The sequence below is a fragment of the Antedon mediterranea genome, chromosome 1 (genome assembly GCF_964355755.1).
Source record: "Antedon mediterranea chromosome 1, ecAntMedi1.1, whole genome shotgun sequence".
Classification (NCBI taxonomy): domain Eukaryota; kingdom Metazoa; phylum Echinodermata; class Crinoidea; order Comatulida; family Antedonidae; genus Antedon; species Antedon mediterranea.
The window spans coordinates 865218-886607 of NC_092670.1; the positions used below are offsets into that span (position 1 = coordinate 865218).

The window sequence follows — 21390 nt, forward strand, 5'->3', positions numbered from 1 at the left end:
TCTTTTTTTCAGATACAATTATTAACAGTATTTCTAGACTCGACAACGCAGATTCAGATTTATTTAATTATTCATAATAATATAAATATGATATTGAAATTTAATATTTACATGATTTACAATCAGCTATGAACAGAGGATAAGTTTCCACATATATATGAAATATATTAACAAGATTGAGTTATAGGCCTTATGCACATTTTATGAAAACCTGGTTTTACTGGTAAGTACTGGTAAAATAATAATAATGCATATAATATAGTGATTTGGGGAAAATGTGACCATCAGAAGCATGGTCCCCGTGATCTGGAGACTGCAGCCACGAGTAAACTATCTGGAGACAACGAAATCAAGGCTCAACCACCAACAAGTTACACCTTGTTACAAGTTACACCTTGTTACAAGTTACACCTTGTTACAAGTTACACCTTGTTACAAGTTACACCTTGTTACAAGTTACACCTTGTTACAAGTTACACCTTGTTACAAGTTACACCTTGTTACAAGTTACACCTTGTTTGCAAGCGTTCTCGTATAACTGAATACTCAGAGCATAACATACCTACTGGAATTCAAACTATTATTTTCAAAATAGACAAACAAGATATGTATATTATTAGTTGCCGGAAGAGTTAAACTGAACTTTACTGTCAAACAAACTTACTCTATTTTAGATATTTTTTTTTTATTTATTAAGTTTAAGTTATATTTTGTATTTGTATTTATATTATTGTTTTTCTTCTCTTTCTTCTTCTCCGTTTTACAGGAGTTTTTAATAAATTGAATATATCTAAAATCCTTGTATTTGATTGGCTGCCCAAGTACAAATCAATAAATGAAATAAGGTGCATCAAATTGCAGTGATTTAATTCCTCCTTGTTTCCATTTCACTGTCATTCTCTTTAGACATCACAAGTAGATTTGAACAGATGACTGTAGAGCAGACCTGAGTTATCTTCAATCAGACAGCAGGCCTGATATAGAGTTTTCTTCAATCAGAAAGCAGGCCTGGTGTAGAGTTTTCTTCAATCAAAAAGCAGGCCTGGTGTAAAGTTTTCTTCAATCAGACAGCAGGCCTGGTATAAAGTTTTCTTGAATCAAACAGCAGGCCTGGTGTGGAGTTTTCTTGAATCAAACAGCAGGCCTGATGTAGAGTTTTCTTCAATCAAATAACAGGTCTGGTGTAGAGTTTTCTTCAATCAGACCAGCCTTGTTATTATTCCTCAGATTCCTCTCATACAGACATTCAGCTGCTTATTTATCATCATTACCCTCTAGGAAGATTTCAACTTAAAGACCACTTTTACATAAATAATCTGGTTTAAGAAGACTTCATATACATCTCAATATATACATCTCTCAATAAAACTCAATCATTTAACCACAATCTCAACAATAATGTGGTGAACTTGATGTTAGACAATGTTGTCCCAGTTGATATTCACAGTCCTAGTTTCACCAGAGCTGCACACATTTCATATAAGAGGTTCTAATTGAGGTGAACCATACCTACCTCTACCTCTTAACCTTGTACGCCGTTTAGGAAATATTCTGTCATCTTCATCGTCATCCTGCATTACAGATAATATAATCATAATTAGTAACAGAAAAAAAATATTTTCAGGAATTAATAAATATTTAGAATATTTTATATTTATTATTTTCTTAATTTTAAGCAAATGTTTTATCTTCTAAATATCTGATAGACTATACTGTAACTTTTTAAATGTTTTTTTTTGGAATTTTTATGTATAATTATATTTTGAATTTCATTTTCTTAGAGGGTCAAAGTTTTATTTTAATCTGTGGTAATTTTTTGCCTTCTCAGATTGAAATATTGAAGTATTGAAATGCGAGTTTAAATGCGAGCGGTTAAGACAGTGGAACCGTAATTACGTAGCCATAACATCGGCAGGGGTTCGAGGCTCACTCACTCCATGGTTCTGGTGGTAGAACGAGTCTTCTTAGATAAGGACTATAAACCGTAGGTCCAGTGTAAACATCTAGCTCGTGTGCACTTTAAAGAACCTAGTACATCTTTCGCGACGAGTAGGGGGTTACCCCGGTGTATTAGTACATCACAGCCACTGCCACTGATCACCAACTGGGCCCTCTGGGAGATCAGTCTTTGACTGAAGAGGTTACCCAGTATAAATATATATTTCAATCTTCAATCAATCAAAATATAAAAAGGAATATCGGAATTAAATCTTTAACCCAGCACACACAATCAAATCAAAGGTTGTATCTGAAAGAAGACATGGCATAATACACCATGTCACAAAAATATAAAGAGATCAAAACATGAGGTAACATCTTACATATCGATAGTAACTTCTGTTTAATGGCGGTAAAGATGGCCGATGACTTTGCTCATTTAACCGTAACAATAGATCTTCTTTTTCTTGACCCCATTTTCTTGCATTTTCTCGTACCTTTGTACAGAAGCAAAAGGCATGTCACATTTACAATAGAAACACAGGATGATAAATATACAAACACAGGGATCCAATGGTGACATTTGTGTAAGAGCAATTATCTCATAGATTTGCTCATCCATATATTGTTATTTTTTTAGAAAAAGTTTTTCTTTCTCTCCTAGGCATGACCTAGGACATATATCATGTATTTTTTACATTAAAATTGAAAAAAAATAAATACAGTATTTGTTTATTAATTGATTTCATAGTAAATAAATTTCACTTACTGCTCTTTCTAATGTTCGTATGCGACCATCTGACCTATCAAGTTTACTATACAATTCCATTCTCTCAGCATCGTCAAAAGATGAATCCTAAAAGAAGAAGACATTTAAAACAATTTGGTCTTTATAGCTATCTGGCTTACAAATCAATAACACATGGTAAGAACACAAAGTGCCATGACTTACCTGTACTTGTACTTTATTTTTCATTTGGTTAATTTCACCTCTAAGCCGTGCATTTTCTGATAAGAATGCTTCTTTAGCATCAAATCTAGGAGCTGAAAAAAAAAATTGTCAAAGAACAATATTATTACAATTTTAAAATTTAATTTTGGTCATTGCCAACAAATTAAGTTCTTTAATAATGTGTGTATAAAATAAGGTAAAAAACATAAAAACTGTATCTACATAAATTATTTAATTTCTTACATTCATCTTTTCCTTTTTTTATTTTACTTCTCAATATTTTCTCCATTTTCTCAATTACTTCTTCCTGTTTTTTACACGTTTCTTCCAGTTTTTTAATTTTCTGTTGTTTTTCTTGTAACCGCTGAAGAATTGCTGATTGCTTTGAGTGAGCATCCTGTAGGTTAATGAACTCCTTTTCCCTGTCGTTATGCTACATAAAATGAACACAAAAGGAATGTTTAAGAACAAAATAGAAGACAAGAGTTTATGAACACAGGAAGGACCAGAGTATTTTATCTAAATGAGAGCAAGTGGCAAACAAGAAAGAGAATTGTGTTCACAACATGTTTTCCCAAAAAATACCACTACCTAAAGCCTGTTTTCCAGTCGACTAAGATTTCGGTGAGTTGCGTTGAATTTTCAATTTGTTAAAGTTGAAAATAAATAACGATAACGATGATGGCAAATATTTACACATTTTTACCTTATAATGAAAACTTAGTATGAATGTAAGACTTCAAGTGAACAATTCTAAATACTTACCCTAATAAGTTCATTCTGAAGTTGTAATAATTTGTCTCTGTAAGAAGTTGCTTCTTTAACTTGACTAGATAATTTATCTCGTAAAGATGCTTCATGGGAAGTAAAAAAAAAATACAAATTACAAATTTACATAAAATAATTGAAAGCATGTCATTAAAAATTGTCAAATTGCAATTTAAAAAATAATTCATTTTTAAAGAGAGCAAGATCATCTAAATCAACAAAGTCCTAAAAAAATTGTTAGGGATTATTGGAGTTATTTTTGTCACAAGAATTTACTACTGTAAAGTCTCTTAACCATAAACTACAACTACTGAATTAATAGAACATACCATATCTCTGTATTAACTCATTTCTTGGGATATCTGCTAGGTCTGAATCACGTAGTAGTGCCTTTGTTGTGTCTTCATGCATGTTTATTTGTTGACGTAACCTACTGTTAACCACTTCTAACCGTGTGACCTCCTCCTGTAATCTCACAATCTCATCCCCCATTCGCTAAAATAATTCAAATGAAAAATATCCATAAACAAAGGCCACGAAAATAAATCATAAACAACTTTTAAAATGCATTCATGTATAAATAGAGAAAAGTATGATGACTTTCTTCTGCAAATTGTATTTATATTCTCAAACATGAACTGAGCCATATCTACGATGATATAATAAAAAGGGACACCCGAGCATCCAAAGGGCGCAATTCACCGAACCAATGACAAATGACAGAAAATCATGTGAACGTCATTTGCGTTACCAAGGCTACTGAAAATAGCCAAAAACGTAGCAAGTACAGTAGTCAGTACTTGGCAACTGGTTTATCAAAAAAGTTTTATTTTTAAATGTATTTATATTCTCTCAATAAAAATCAACTTTTGAAAATGTTTACTGTGCTAAACTTTGTTTGACATAAAATGACTATGATTAAGTGTCAATGTAACAAACCTTCATTGCTGATTTATAGTTATCTAGCTCCCTCTGTTGGTGATCAAGTAAGGTGATTGCATACCGGTCTGGTGGAGTCTTGAGAGTAGATCTGTAGATGACAATGAAATGTTAAACAAATGAAAATACTGAAAAATATGAAGATTAGACTTTTATAAAGCTGTTTGTATTTTCTAATGAAACCATACGGCGTTCATATTGCATAGATTTTTCACAAATTTATGTTTGTTCCTTTATTCGATTATCTATATGTTTATTTATCCACTTTGTTCATTTATTCATCAACCTTGTATTTATTCACTTACTTTGGTTTATGTTCCTGAGGTATTTCATTACGATTAAGGTCTTTAGGTGGTAATCTGGTTGGGATTAATCCTGGATGATCCTGATATCTCAGATCTGGATCCAGAAGTACTCGTTGGGGATCTGGAAGAAGATTCTGTACTGCATCTAGTGGTGGCAGTTCACCCTCTTGTAAGACCTAAAAAACACAAGTTATATTAAGGCAATTTGTATCTTTCACAAATTTAAGATCAATTTCCAAAGCAGAGGAAATTATTTTACGGGTACTACGACCAGTCAATAAATACTGTATCAATTAAAAACTTATCATTAAAGTTACGTCACTTACTAAATATCTATATCTATCAAAAGCACTCAATCTATTCCAAGCAATCATGGTGTAGATGAGCAGAGAAACAATAACAAAAACCAGGATTTAAATCATCATCCAATAAAATAGGTCAGTGGTCATTTTCAGTAAACCAGTAGGGGTACAGTACAACAGCAACAATTGCATCTGCCACCTGTACATAACCAAATCCGATCCGCAAATAGCCCTGAGAAAACTATCTAATGGTTGCAAGTATGAACCAAGTGCGTAGAGTGATTCTTTATTATGATAGTTTGTACTTTGACAGCCCTCGTTATAATTTAATAAACACTGTTGTTCTCCTGTAAATTATATTGTTTCATTTAACTTTCTTTGTGCCAATATCTTGTGTTACAGATATACAATGTAATCTGAGAAATTAATCTAATTTTTTCTTTCATTCAATTTCTTGATTTTAAAAAGGTGACATCTTTTAGATACCAACAAACACTTTAAAGTGAATGCTTTCTTATCGACAAAATTGGTCATAGAGGAGGAAAGGAGTAAATAAATGAACAAACTGAACAATAAATTACTTGGATTAAGACATTACGGATAAAGAATTGAAACGAATGAATATTTTTAGAGTGATAATTAGAAAATCATTGTACGTTCAAAGATTAATTAAAGATTATTGTAAATTATTTATAAATAAGAAAGAAAAACATAATACACAATATAATTGGCCCCCAACCTAAGAATAATTCATAAATGGAAGGAATGCAGCCACAGCTGATGGCAAGATCATATTGAAATAATAGAACCCTACTGAGTTACACCCAACTACATGATAAAACGTCTGATCCAACCAAAATGTACCCTGTATTTGTGAACACTTTGAATGAAATGATGATTTTACTGATGGAAAAGTCTCCATTGCTCAAAACTAAGTCTACATTGCCGCCTAAAGCAAGTCTCCATTGCTCTAAACCAAGTCTCCATTGCTTTAAACTAAGTCTCTGTTGCTCTAAACTAAGTCTCCGTTGCTCTAAACTAAGTCTCTATTGCTCTAAACTAAGTCTCCATTGCTTTAAACTAAGTCTCCGTTGCTCTAAACTATGTCTCCATTGCTCTAAACTAAGTCTCCATTGCTTTAAACTAAGTCTCCGTTGCTCTAAACTAAGTCTCCATTGCTCTAAACTAAGTCTCCGTTGCTCTAAACTAAGTCTCCATTGCTCTAAACTAAGTCTCCATTGCTCTGACCTAAGTCTCCATTGCTCTAAACTAAGTCTCCATTGCTCTGACCTAAGTCTCCATTGCTCTAAACTAAGTCTCCGTTGCTCTAAACTAAGTCTCCATTGCTCTAAACTAAGTCTCCATTGCTCTGACCTAAGTCTCCGTTGCTCTAAACTAAGTCTCCATTGCTCTGACCTAAGTCTCCATTGCTCTAAACTAAGTCTTCATTACCAATTTTCCTAACAATACTGTACAGATTTCATATACAAAAGAATGAACCTTTTAACGTTGATATGTGATACAACAGCAAATACTGAAATAATCTCTCATTCAATTCATTTAAATAATAATGCTGTAGATTTTAGCTTGAATGAATCGAGAAAGCCTCATACAAACCCTTTTAATGAAAATAGTTTATAAATAAAACTAGTTTATTTAATGCCATTTTTTATATCATACTTATTTATGTGTAGTCCAGTGATAATGTAAATAAATTGCTATAATTAAATCCCTTTTTTTAGCTTAAAGTCTACTGAATTTAAAAACTTTAAATTAGTAAAATAGTGTTGACATTTTAATTCAAAGTCACTTAATTTAAAAGTAACAGTTGTCAAGGAAATAGGAAAACAGTTCTAAACAGTGAAAAATCAATAGAAATCATGCGGCTTTGAGTTTCAGAATAAATAATGACCTTTTTACAATACTATCTGTATTAATTACTGTATTTGTCTGTTTCATCTTTTAAAATCTAAATATAGTTGGTCGATTCTATTGCAATTCTCTAATAAAACATGAAAAACATCATACCATTATAAGAATAGTATTTTCTTGAAAGAAACAGGAATGGCATTTATAAATCTTGTTGTCACTAGTCACTATGGTTAAGTAGTGGTTCAGTTAAAGAAACAGGAATGGCATTTATAAATCTTGTTGTCACTAGTCACTATGGTTAAGTAGTGGTTCAGTTGAACAGGAATGGCATTTATAAATCTTGTTGTCACTAGTCACTATGGTTAAGTAGTGGTTCAGTTGAAACAGGAATGGCATTTATAAATCTTTTTGTCACTAGTCACTATGGTTAAGTAGTGGTTCAGTTAAAAACTGAATATTTATTTCTAAAACCAGTTCTTTTTAATTGACTCTGTCTAAAAGTATACATAATAATTTTAAACTGAAAAGTTAAGATATTTTGCTAAGCAAGTTCTAACACTGAGGAACGTTGTATGTTACTATATGACCTACTAAATACCAATGTTATTCAAACTAACCCACCATTGCTTTATTGATTTGGAAGTTCATTGTAAAATCTTCAAGAGAGAACTTTTTAACTCTTGTAAGATTAACAAACAATTGAGATCGGACCACCAACAATGGCCTGTCATTTAAGTAGAATACAAAACAACAAAGTACAGTGAAGTGTACTAATTCTGTAGTAGTAGTAATAGTAGTACAGTAGGAGTAGTAAATTACCACCTGAACAGTTATAACAAGACTTTGGGATCGTAAGATCTAAAGGAGTTACAACTGAGTCGCCATATTTTCTACATTACGTAAATCCAGAATGTAATCAGTGAAAGATAAAAACAAAACAATTTGTACAGAGTTAAAATGGTACTTTAACATATTGCATAAGGTCAAAGTATAGTGTTAATGAGCTCTTTTATTTTCAATACAAACAATGAAGATATGAAAAACAACAACAGAAACATTCCAATAAATAAAAGAGTTTCGTTATGTGTAATTAAAACTGTTTTTGTTCTTTAATCATTTTGCTGTTGAATTAAGTTTCAATTATTTTTAATTTACAGAGAGCATCAAAAACAGCATTGACATCTCATCCAATAAGACCATTGATCATAGACCTATAAGTATCTAATGGTTTGATTGTCCTCAGTGAAAAATTCTTCTATTTTGTTGACAGGAAATACCAGAAACTTTTTAAATGAATAGATAAAATAAACAGACAGAAAAAACTACATGCAACTATCTATTTTTGTAAAAAAAAACAATACACAGTCAAGCAATTTAGGTGAGATGCATTGTGAACAAAATAATCTACCATTAAACTTTGCACTGATCATCATAAGAAGTGCACAAAACATTAAGATAATTATGGTACACTAAAGTATACATTAGAGAGATAGATAAGATGAAGAATACAAGTCTACATGAATAATAATTAAGTTCTAAATTTGAAAACACTTGGAAACAAATGCAAACAAAATGATTGAATATGAACCAAAAACAGCATAATAATAAGCGCTAAAAATATCTCTAAAATATTCCGTATAAAACGCTTTTGCATACCTCTGATGTGTAAGGTCTATAGTAAGCAGTGGCCATATTACTATCATGAACAGTATATCCAATTAAAATCAAACATCAGATTGATAGAAAATAAATTGAAACAAGACTGAAAAACAACAGGTAAACTGATAAGTTAGAATTCACACTGATTTTTCTGATAAATATTTCGCTTCAGGTAACACAAATGGGACAGTTAGGGGTCAAAGTTTATAACTATTATATTAATAATAGAAAGGGAAGTTTACAGGTATCTTAGCAACAAGTATGTTAGACTGATCCATTATTTATGTAGGGGGTGTAAACACTTGGAAGCAGGTGTTTTTAATGCAGATTATTAATCAGTTTATGCACATATCATTTCACAAGAGACATAATTACACATATTAGAATCATTTATTACTATTGGAATTAACATAGATGATAATTATAAACCAAATGCTAAGGTTATAAAAACTGATCTAAAAATACACACTTTCCAAAATTCAATTTTCGGACGTCCACTTCAGTGGAAGAAAAAATTATTCTATGAATGAAAGGTTTAAAGATATGTCTATGCTTTTTCTTTAAACATAAATGTTAATATCTTGAGCAATAAATTGGTGGTACACTTAGTCTACTTAATACCTGATACTAATATTGAACAAAAGAAAGGATATGTTGGCTTTTCATGATTTTATTGATTTCAGTTTTTGTGCAATACGTTCCTTATTGTGCAATTGCAAAGTTAAAAATAAAAATGATTAATATGTGCATATTTTTTAGTAACTCAATTATATCTTGATATGGATTCTGCAGTTTTGACAGATACTCTCTCTCTTGATGAATCTTAATCATATAAATCAACAAATCTAATAAAGTTATGCAATAATATCTACATATTATACACATTGTCCAATTACTTTTCTAATATATTGTCCAATTACTTTTAGATATTGTTTGTCCCTGAATGATTAATCCACTTGACTTTCACAAATTCAGCCAAATCATGAATATCTTGACATAATGATGAATCAATATTAATTAGTGTTTGGAACAATTAAACATGAAGCTTGGATAGACAAATGAATGAAGGTTTCATGGATTGATAATTATTGGCAAATTCAATACACCCACAGTTTGTGAATTTAAAAGAAAATTTAAAAGTATCTTCATTCTTATGAAAATGAGAAAAAATAAATAAACAGACAACAAAAGAATGTTTAATGAAATTATGTAAATAATGTTTGCATACTAGGCATATAAATAGTAATGTTTGTTGTGAGGTGGTTTCCCGAATGATCGTAAAATCAAAACGGTACTGGGTATGACCGACTAGCGTTCTTGTCACCAACTAGTCATCCATTCATATAAGTACTGATGTAGTAGCCTATCTGTACGGTGACCATAAAATAATCTACCATTAAACTTCTCAATAATCCATCAAGAGAAGTGCACAAAACATTAAGACAATATTATGGTAATGTAATAGAGATAGAGAAGATGGAGAATACAAGTCTAAATGAATAATAAATATCATATTCTTATGTACCATTAAAGATGTATTGTCCCCCTGAAAAAACAATTCTTAAACACATCTTTGTTGAATATTCCATTTTAATGTAACATAATAAATAATAATTGACTTTGACCAAAAATTTGACCGAAAAAAATGTATTTACCTGAAAAAATGTAATTTAAAGCAAAACATGGTCAAATTGGCTGCCAGCCAATGGATTTTTGGTTGAATTTAACCATTTATTTTGTCATTTTATAAGTGAAAACATTTTTTTTCCGGTTTTTTTTCTTTGGAAGTGTACTTCATTAAAACTACAAAATAACATATTCAAAGTGTGAAATAATTAATCTTCATTTTCCATGTTTTTGGGGGACAATGCATATTTAGCAGTAATTTTATTTATAGTAGTAATTGTATAGATATATCTTTAAATAATAATGTACAGTATCTTTTTTTTTTAACAAATTGTCTTTTTACATAGGGTTTGTAACATCATGTTTTTTGTATATTTAAATTTTAAAGGACCACAATTGCCTATTATTCCACTTTCATTTCAATATATTTGAAATTTATTAAAAAAAAATCACAAAAAACTTACCATTTTTTTAGGTCTTGTTTTTGGTGGTGAATGTATCACTTTGTTGTTATACAATGGTATGGGTAATGGTGTCTGTCCATCTCTAAATGGAATTTTTGACTCTACCAGTACTGTCTCTTGTGGTGTTGGAAGTCTTGGAGGGGACTTCTTTGGCGGGAGACGCATTAGGGATGGTTGCTTTTGTGGTGAACGTGGAAGTACTCTCTCAGCTTCCATTGAGAAGCTCTCTAACTTTGGAAGATCATTTACGTAGCTGGCGTTTAGAAGAGAAGTTGGATGCTAAAACACAATAAATAGTGCTGTCATATTAAACTCTTCTTTTGAAATAAAAACTCTATAAAGTGATGTAAAATAGTGGGTAAAAGAGTTTAAAACAAAAGGACATGAAAAATACGGTGAGGAAAAAAAAAAATCAAATAATTGATGTGCAAGAGAGGAAAGACGGTCGTATACTGTAGTAATCATGAACCCCTTTGGAAAAAAAAAGACATTTTTGACATAATAATGATTAACAAACAATCAGTTATTTTTCTTTAGTTTTTAATATCGAGAATTTTACTATTGTAGTAAATGATTCTAACTTGAAGAATGTATTAATTACCTCTTCTGAAATAAGTCGTAGAATGAGATTAACAGCTGGTACGTGGTTGTTCTCAGTTTCCAAACTCGTCTCCTAAAACAATTAAACACATTTACAGCAAATATCAAACAGTAATTCATTAGGAGTTTCTTTTTTGAGAAAGTGCTTAATTTTATAAAAATGTTAAACTTCTTATTTTGTATATAATAAAATTAGATTGTGTTAGTAAAACACAAAAATAAAGATTGTTTTGTGTGCAATATCATATTATTATTTGGCAAACAAGGCAGTTCAAACTTATATAAATCCAATTTCAACCAAATAGATTTGTACAGTACACACACTTAAATTGAAAACAATTGGATTTGTGTTTAGCTAAAGACACGATCTACTACAAACAATTGAATTAGGTGTTTGCACAAAATATTTATTTGCTAAATAAATTTACAAGAGGTTAAATAGAAAATATGTTTTATAGTATACATATTGACCTGTTGTATAGAGCATTTAAAATACTACGTAATAACTGGATTAATGATAACTTACAAACTAATAATATTACATTAATCTATATTTTCATCTTTCACCCCATGAAATATTAGTACCGTTGCACTCATAAAGTTTATTATTTGTATACTAATCACTGGACCAATGATCACTTACAAACCAACAATTGCATATTCATTTATGAGAGCCACATAGAGTAAATCAATTTATTTACATATTTATAATACTGCATATATCATTAGCTTAATAAATAGAGAGCAGGCTGATTCGGTCAAAGTACATGTGGAATGAATTAATGCATATAGTCATACTATAATGACCAATTTTAAAACATTTGTGCTCTAACGCCTTTCTACACTTCATGTATATTTATTCTTCTACCCATGTGAATTAAAGAAATTATATTCCTGAATCTTTTAGACACCTTCTGAACCCAACAAAGTGTCCCCTGATTATGGATTGGTAGTGTTAACATATATACCTGTACAGCCCGCGAAATTTACCTCGGCATTCGGCAATGCCGAGGTAAATGCCGAGGTCCTGCTAGCTTACCACGGCATTGATTTGCCGAGGCTCTTTTTATTGATTTAGGCCTTGGAGTAAAATCAAGGCTACCACATACACAGCAAATAGATAGTTTTATGCCTACTGTATTACAGTTTTTTTCAAATTTACCTTCGTTACAAGTGAATTAAATATATCTTTAAATATTTGTACTGTACGTTGGAGCTATTATTAGGCCTAGGCCTAGACCGCTCCGGCGTTTACAACAACAACGAACCACGCTCAGCAGCTCTATCGTCGTATGATGTGAGTTTAGTGAGGCATGACAAATCACAAAAAATGCCGACGTGTTGCCGAGGTGGGCTTCGTTTACGTCGGCATTTTTTTGCCGAGCTCATTTCGTCCCAATTTCGAGGGCTGCCTGTATAGTGCCCCTTGTTAACATATATACCTGTATAGTGGCCCTTGTTAACATATTATATACCTGTATAGTGCCCCTTGTTAACATATATACCTGTATAGTGCCCCTTGTTAACATATTATATACCTGTATAGTGCCCCTTGTTAACATATTATATACCTGTATAGTGCCCCTTGTTAACATATATACCTGTATAGTGCCCCTTGTTAACATATATACCTGTATAGTGCCCCTTGTTAACATATATACCTGTATAGTGGCCCTTGTTAACATATATATACCTGTATAGTGGCCCTTGTTAACATATATCTACCTGTATAGTGCCCCTTGTTAACATATATACCTGTATAGTGCCCCTTGTTAACATATATACCTGTATAGTGCCCCTTGTTAACATATATACCTGATTAGTGCCCCTTGTTAACATATATACCTGTATAGTGCCCCTTGTTAACATATATACCTGTATAGTGCCCCTTGTTAACATATATACCTGTAAAGTGCCCCTTGTTAACATATATACCTGTATAGTGCCCCTTGTTAACATATATACCTGTATAGTGCCCCTTGTTTTTTTTTTCTTGGGTTCAGTTTGGTATACTAAATGAGGTGTTTTACTGTAGTAAATGATGATGTTAACCATAACTATTGTAGGCAGGTAAATGTTTAGGCATCCTAACTCTCATCACATAAGACTTGATAACCACGCTGTACTTACTCTTATGGACAGGTTTTCGACACGGATACCTTTTCTACCACGTTCAGATCTGAGAGCATTGAAGACATGCTTGTTGAGCAACATTGTTGAATATCCAAGACTTTTACTCAAATACCATTTATTGCTTTCAAAAACTTTAAAAAAAAAAGATGCACAATTACTGACTTTTTAATATTTTCGTTGATCTATAGTTCCACATTATTTGGTTAAACCCAGGAAATCCAACAACAGGATGCTGAGCTCTGGAGATCAAAGTGTTTATATGTGGCTGTGATACAATCAGTTCTATCAGTACTATTGGTATTTGTCGTAGCAAAACATAATATCAAAGGATGTGTTCCTATCTTGGCAAAGCGAGCTCAGTGTCCTGTTGTTAGATTGCCTTGGTTAACTTACATAAAAGACGGTAAGAAAAGTTACTATTGTAACAAGACAGCAGTAGACACATGCCTACTACCTGATACATACCTGAGATTACACTGTAGTATTCAATGACAAGAGCAGAGACGGCAGTGAAGGTGGATGCCATTTGACGAGCTTCACAAAAGAGGAGTTGCTGGTTCCAGTTTGATTGGTCATCCAGTGGAAGTGAAATCTGAGGAAAATAATAATAAACAAATTATTGCACTACAGAGTTAAATTTTTTTTCCTTTTGCCATTTAAAGAAATTTGTTCAATTCAAGTACATGGGGCTTGCTAATACAAAATATATTGACCATAATAAAAGATATTTATTTCTTCTTTCAAAAGCAAAGTAGACATATTTCCGAAATTTTAGTAGAGTTTTAATATAAAGTATATGTTATAATAATTGTATACATATACTTCAATAAAACTTGCATTTGTCAACACTCACCTGTGGATTGGTATGTTTTAAATTGGATGGACTAAAGTCTAGCTCTTGGACTGGACAGAGAACAGGACGAGGGTGAAGCTCACTGAAATGATGGTTCACCTCATGGTCCTTTCTGTTAACAAAAAATTTTGATAAATGTAGTTGATCATTGTGTGCTGCCAATTTTTTAAATGATTGTTATTAAAATTAATTATTGTTAATCATTATGCTGTTTAGAAGTTGCTGTTAACTTTCAGAGAAGTAATTAGTTTTATGCAAATTAGTTTATGTAAATTAGTTTTATGAAAATTAGTTTATGTAAATTAGTTTTATGCAATTCCTCACCTCAAAGCATAATAATTTGGCACGATTCTTACAACAGCCATCACAGGACAAGATAAGTTTGATATTGCACGAGAAAATGAGCATAGGGTAATTTCAACACCATTGTACACAAGTGCATCAAAGAGCTGCAATCGGCATGTACGTCGTAGTACAGACACATACAAATGTGTTTCATATCCTACACCCTCCTGAAAAAGAAAGTCATTAGGAGTGAAGAAACAAAATCCATTTGGGCAGGTGACAATATTGTTAATATATAAATAGTATTAGTACATATTTCAAATTCCAAGACAATAAAAAGATTTAGGATTAGGATCTTTCCTCAGTAGAAACATAATACTTAACTCAAGTTGATACAAATCGGGTTTTCCCCCCCTTATGTTACAAAAAGATCTTAGCTCTGACCCTCTTGTTTTATCTACTCTAAACACACACCTTAAATTTTACTCCAAGGATTTTTTTGCACACACGCCCCTAGTTTGGAACCATCTTCCACTCCATATTCGTCAATGTAAATTTCTTAAGCAATTCAAGTAAAAAATCTCACCTCTTTCAATAAGTTGGTCTTTTAATGCTGTGGGACATCAGTAAATAGTGCTTTATAAAAGTTTTATTATTATTATTATTACAACAAAACTCACCTGAATGAGATCCAAGTGGTACTGGTAAAAAGGCTGCAGGTAAACAAACGGTAGTGAAAACCTAATCAAGGTCTTCTTACTTGTTAGGTCAATGACCAACAGAACAACAACTAAAAACAAAAAAAAAGCATAAATCTCAATATTCTACATCAAAAAAAAAACATTGCTTTTTAATGAAAAAGACAATGTAGTATCAAACCTTGAAATGCAATAATTTATATTTTTTTAATCGAACTGTGAATTCCATATAAAAATATACATGATCAAAAGCTAGATCGAACCTGGAAACTCTTTCTTGTAAGAGTTTCTACACCACTTGACCACCCACTAATTTAAGCACATGTCTATATTTTGTCTAAAGTCATGATCAGACAAGAACATAATAATGCTTATGGTTTATTTATATGCTTATTTGTTCTATTGTTTTTTTTTATTTCTGTCAAGTATTATTGTAAACCATATCTGAATAAATGAAATTGAACCTGCAGCAATACATGCATGCTAAATAAAATAAGTGTACCTTCTGTATCTGCATCTTCTTCTTGTGTTGTTATGACAACTGTGTTTTCCCAACTTGGAAAACTTGTTGCAGACGTTGCTATGCTTGTTGTTTGTTGAGGAGCAATCCCTGCTTCTTCTTCAGATTTTGTTGTTCTTAAATAGAATATAAACCATGACTTTAACCCATCAACAACAACAAAAAAACTGTACATATTACTAGCTAAATGGATTTTGAAGACATTTTGAAAAGAATTGTATTGACTAAGACCCTAAAACCTTACTTTCCTGACATTAAAAGGTGCAATACTAAGATGTATAAAGAACATTACTACTAGCACATACTGTATATTTTTGCTCATGTTTAAAAAAAACTTTGTTATTAACAACTTGCTAAATAGAAATTGATAACTAATAAAAAAAACGTACCCCGCAACATATGGCAGAGGTGGGTCTGAATCCTGTGAAACTTTTGGAAGTCCACTGGCAGCATGCACATGAACTATGACTTCTTCTTTACCAAGTTTTGAAACAATTTGTCTACGATAATTTTGAGAACCTTTTGTCTTTGGCAATATTTTCTTCTTCTTCTAACAAAAAAAATGGCAACATTAGCTAACTAAAGAGTTTATTACTAGTACTTCGTTGTCATTATCTAATTATTATAGAAGTCAGATGAAATTTTGTTTAAATATCATTTTTGTTAAGCATAATTCCACATAATCACTTGGGACACTTTTGTCTTTATCAACATTAATTAAAGTAATTATAAAATAATAAAAAAAAATGTTTACTTGAACATCTTGCTTTGGTGCTGTTTCCACAGGAATCAGAGGAGGTAGTGGTGGGACTGATTCTAGTGTTGTTTTAACATCTTCAGGTTCTGGTGTTGGTGTTTTCGGTTCTTGTTCAGGCTCTGGTGTTGGCTCTTTAATTGGTTCGGGTGTTGGCTCTTTAATCGGCTCAGGTTCTGGACTTGGTTCAGGAGTTGGCTCAACTTCAATAACCTTAAGCGTGTAACTCCAAATAATGCGACCAACATGAATAGAAATATCTTCATCTAAGAGCTTGCTGGTTAAGTTGAGACTGTTCCTGGTCGTGTTCTTCAAAATTTTATTGGAATCAGGGTTTGGAAGGTTAGCAGGAGATTGAAAGATGAGCACACGAGATGAAGCTACCTTTGCTTGAGTATCCTCAGCTTTAGCAATATCAACCAAAAGTAAGAGTGAGGAGTTATCCTCTTGTGTAAAAGCACCTTTAGTTTAAAAAAAATATTAAACGTTACCATAAAGGTATCTATATAACAGACATTTTTAGTGGAATATAAGCACATATCTTAGTCTTAAAACAGTGATCATATTCTGTTTTAGATATTTACCAACAGCTAGAGTACAAACTTAGAGGCAACACATAGGCATTGCCCTGCAACACTAAGTAAAGCAAAAAGAAAATGGCATTATTAAAAACATTTTACAAAACAATAATTGATACAGTATGTACTTATATACATTACCCTTTGGAATGTAAAATGTCACATTCTTCTGAAATTTCACCACTTTTCTCAAAAGGTCATCAGTTACTTCAATATGACCTAAGTTCGTATGATAACCTTGTTCCTTTTCTTTATTTTCAACTTCAACAAAAACTCCATTTAATTTCTCTTTATCTGAACTTTCTAATGCTAAAGCAACAGAAAATGTACCGGCAATGTTTAAACTCACTTCACTGAGTTCTACATAAAACTCTAGTTCAACATGGTCAGAATTCATTGCATCTCATTAATTTATTCTGAAATTTAAAGCAAGTAGATACAGTAGTCAGTTTCAGGTGTGGTCTCAATTTCATCAAATAATAAATGAACAAAGATTTTCTTGATTCCATTTTTTAATTTAATCAAGCAGAACACTAACAATTTTTAAAAGAATTATTTCGTATTAAAGAAAAAATGTTCTAATGTTTGATTAATTAATTTTTAAATTGAAACATTCATCATTCCTAAATAATATTAAACATTCATCCTAAATAATATTAAACATTCATCCTAAATAATATTAAACATTCATCCTAAATAATATTAAACATTCATCCTAAATAATATTAAACATTCATCCTAAATAATATTAAACATTCATCCTAAATAATATTAAACATTCATCCTAAATAATATTAAACATTCATCCTAAATAATATTAAACATTCATCCTAAATAATATTAAACATTCATCCTAAATAATATTAAACATTCATCCTAAATAATATTAAACATTCATCCTAAATAATATTAAACATTCATCCTAAATAATATTAAACATTCATCCTAAATAATATTAAACATTCATCCTAAATAATATTAAACATTCATCCTAAATAATATTAAACATTCATCCTAAATAATATTAAACATTCATCCTAAATAATATTAAACATTCATCCTAAATAATATTAAACCATTAAAGACACCTCCCTACGTTTTTTAGATCTAATTTAAGATTCAATTCAAAAAATTATATTTCATGTAAAAATAATACTATTGCGATAACTTTTTTCATCTTTAAATGGTTAAAAATGTGAAAAATAAGTCGATTCTAATAATTATAGCGGCCAGCTATAAATCCTAAAATGCATTGCGCGTGGATTGATATTTCTGTTTTTCTTCTGTAATTCTCCCACTTATCGATCGATCGTGTGGCCAAAACAAATGGAAGACTCCTAACTTTTCAAAATAAAAAAATAATACCGGGTGTTCCCCAATTTGTATCAACAGAGTGTGGCAAAAATGGAAAGACAATTAATGCAGCAACTATACAACGTCAGGCTAGGTATAGCTAGCATACAATGTTCGTACGTTACCGATATTTACCAGCTAGGCCTACAAAACTAAACCTAGCTAGGCTAGGCCTAAAGACCGTCCACGAGAGGTCATGTTTCTCACTTTTTTATCATAATTTACCATAAAACGTACATTAAGACAAGGAATGACCTGGTTTAATGTTTTTAAAGTAATAAATATGTATTATTTTTACAAAACGTCACCAATTGTAGGGAAGGTGTCTTTAAGCCAGTGTTGGCCTAGGAATATATTCCAAAATTTATTTATTATTAACCTTACAACACAAGGCCCAAACATACTACTACTAGTACTAGAACAAAACTGAGAATGCCAATTAATGATGAAGGGAGAAGCTAAAAGTAACAGCATAACAACAAATATCCAGCCACCCCAAAACACAAAAGAGAAATTAAAAAAAAGCAAAGACAATAGTACAGTATCTCCACTTCAGCGCCTATATAGGCCTGTTCCTCCTACACACAGTTTCTAGCCAGGCCTATCCCCCTCTATTTTTTCATCACTTGCTGCAGTCAGTCCGACTACTACTAGCTAGGCCTCCTTGGCGCGCCTGCCTGGCCTAAACTTACTCAATACTAGGCTAGCTTATAGAAACAATTATGCGCTATCAACTTAAGAGAAACCCAATGTAGAAAATGTAAGTAGTGTGTGCTGTATTTTTATACCCAGACCTAGGCTGCTCACTGTACCTATACTCTGTTAGTTTCTAAATAAACCCTTACTTACCACCCCAACTCTCCTTCACACTACTCCGCAGCATGGCCACCATGAGCAAAAACTTTGGCCAAAGGTTATAAATTTAGCTCCACCCACTAGATCCTACGCGTCCATGCTATTGCTAAGCGACGAAGTGTGAAACATGGTGTCTAAACATGTAAATATGTATTTATTTTAAGAACGCAACGTCGTGTCACCGTAAAGGTGTAGCTTCAATAAATATTTATTATAAATTATTATATATCTAAGATAAGATTCTTTGAATTGTATATATTTTTTTAAATATATTTTAACATATTCAATTTCGTCGTCACAAAAATACAATTGCAATTTAAATCTTCTAATCGTATCCGGATATTCACCCCCTGGACATTTACCTCCGGAAAACTACCCCCCGGACAACCACCACCTGGACCACTACCCCCTTAGGACAACTACCCCTTTAGGACAACTACCCCCTTAGGACAACAACCCCCTTAGGACAACAACCCCCTTAGGACAACTACCCCCTGAACAACTACCCCCCCCCCCGGACAATTACCCCCTAGGAACAATTATCCCCCGGACAATAACCCCCCCCCCCCCCGGACAATTACCCCCCTCCCGGGTAATTACCCCGCGGACAACTACCTCTGACACAATACTCCCCGTAGGACAACTACTTCCTGGACAATACTCCGAGGGCAAATAATCTTTTAGGACAACTACCTCCGTAGGACAAATAACCCCTGGACAACTACCCCCCGGACAATTACCCCTAGGAACAATTACCCCCCCCCCCCTCCCCCGGGTAATTACCCCGCGGACAACTACCTCTGACACAATACTCCCCGTAGGACAACTACCTCCTGGACCTGGACAATACTCCGAGGGCAAATAATCTTTTAGGACAACTACCTTCGTAGGACAACTAACCCCTGGACAACTACCACCCAGAAAACTATCCCTTTAGAACAACTACCCCCGGACGGACAACTACCACCCAGACCATTCAACAACCTGACTCTGCAACAGTGTATAATAGGAATTAATAAATATATTTTAATTCGTTACTTTGACGAATTACTATTCATTATTGTAAACAAAAGTAAAAGATTGAACATAAATATAGCCTGGTATAAACTGAAGATTGTCACACATGATCATAGGATAGTCGAACGTATTATATAGTACTCCCTGTATTTACTGTAAAGACTGGGTTCACTAATAATAATAATAATTTTTGCGTCAGGACAATGCTTCGATAACCACTGGTCTTAAAAGAATTAATTTTTGTCTCAAATTTGTCATATATGTATTTTTGTACACTTGAAGAATAATATCACTTTTGATATTTGACCTCAATGTTCACTCACCGAATGAACGGCGATCTTTAAATAAATTCCCCTCAAATAAACGGTGACCATGTCACTCCCATGAAACATCATATGGAATAATCGGCGTCTATTTCCATTAGATTATACCCCCTCCCATTGAATAAATGTATAGAGTGGAGCTGTGGCTTGGTGGTTATGATGCTTGGCTACCAATCTAAGGGTCCTGGGTTCAAGCCCTGTCATATGTCAGGGTTTTTTTCTCATGACAATTTACAACTCCACTCCCAAAGACTTAATAATAAGTCTTTGTTTATGTAGAGCATCTTGTGTATATTTTTTTTTACTTGTGAAATTATTAAATAGTTTATCCATCCTGTAATTTGGCGGGTTACTCGCTGTTGGATGAGTATGAAATAAAAAAAACCAAAAAAAAACCAACTTTCTTCCAATAAATGTACACCTAAAAACCCCCTAAACAATATATTTTCAATAAATACGGTACTTTAAATCTATAGAGGGTCTAGCGTGCTGTTAAAACAGAATAATCGGTTAAAAACGGGTGTTTCGAAACTAGAGACCCAATACGAAAAGAGAGACCTAAATATACGAAAAGGGAGACCCACGTACGAAAATGG

At 32.3% G+C, this 21390-nt stretch overlaps 1 protein-coding gene across 2 annotated transcripts; it reads right to left on the reverse strand.

The window, feature by feature from the left end:
- Positions 1-114: 114 nt before the first annotated feature.
- Positions 115-19499, reverse strand: LOC140051985 (coiled-coil domain-containing protein 33-like). 2 transcript variants are annotated; one of them, XM_072097357.1, is made up of 21 exons: positions 19449-19499; positions 17388-17662; positions 16669-17129; positions 16304-16461; positions 15897-16030; positions 15377-15486; positions 14736-14923; positions 14412-14523; positions 14024-14150; positions 13556-13689; positions 11427-11498; positions 10826-11104; positions 4903-5078; positions 4598-4688; positions 3988-4153; positions 3656-3744; positions 3134-3323; positions 2891-2982; positions 2708-2794; positions 2322-2435; positions 115-1571 (listed from the first exon to the last, which is right to left on the reverse strand). In XM_072097357.1, exons 2-21 carry the CDS (start codon positions 17641-17643, stop codon positions 1476-1478), a joined length of 3132 nt encoding a protein of 1043 aa, XP_071953458.1. In that variant the 5' UTR covers positions 17644-17662; positions 19449-19499; the 3' UTR covers positions 115-1475. The 2 variants fall into 2 exon arrangements, with proteins under 2 accessions (XP_071953458.1, XP_071953451.1); XM_072097350.1 differs by having other exon boundaries at positions 16304-16464.
- Between the last annotated feature and the right edge of the window lie 1891 nt (positions 19500-21390).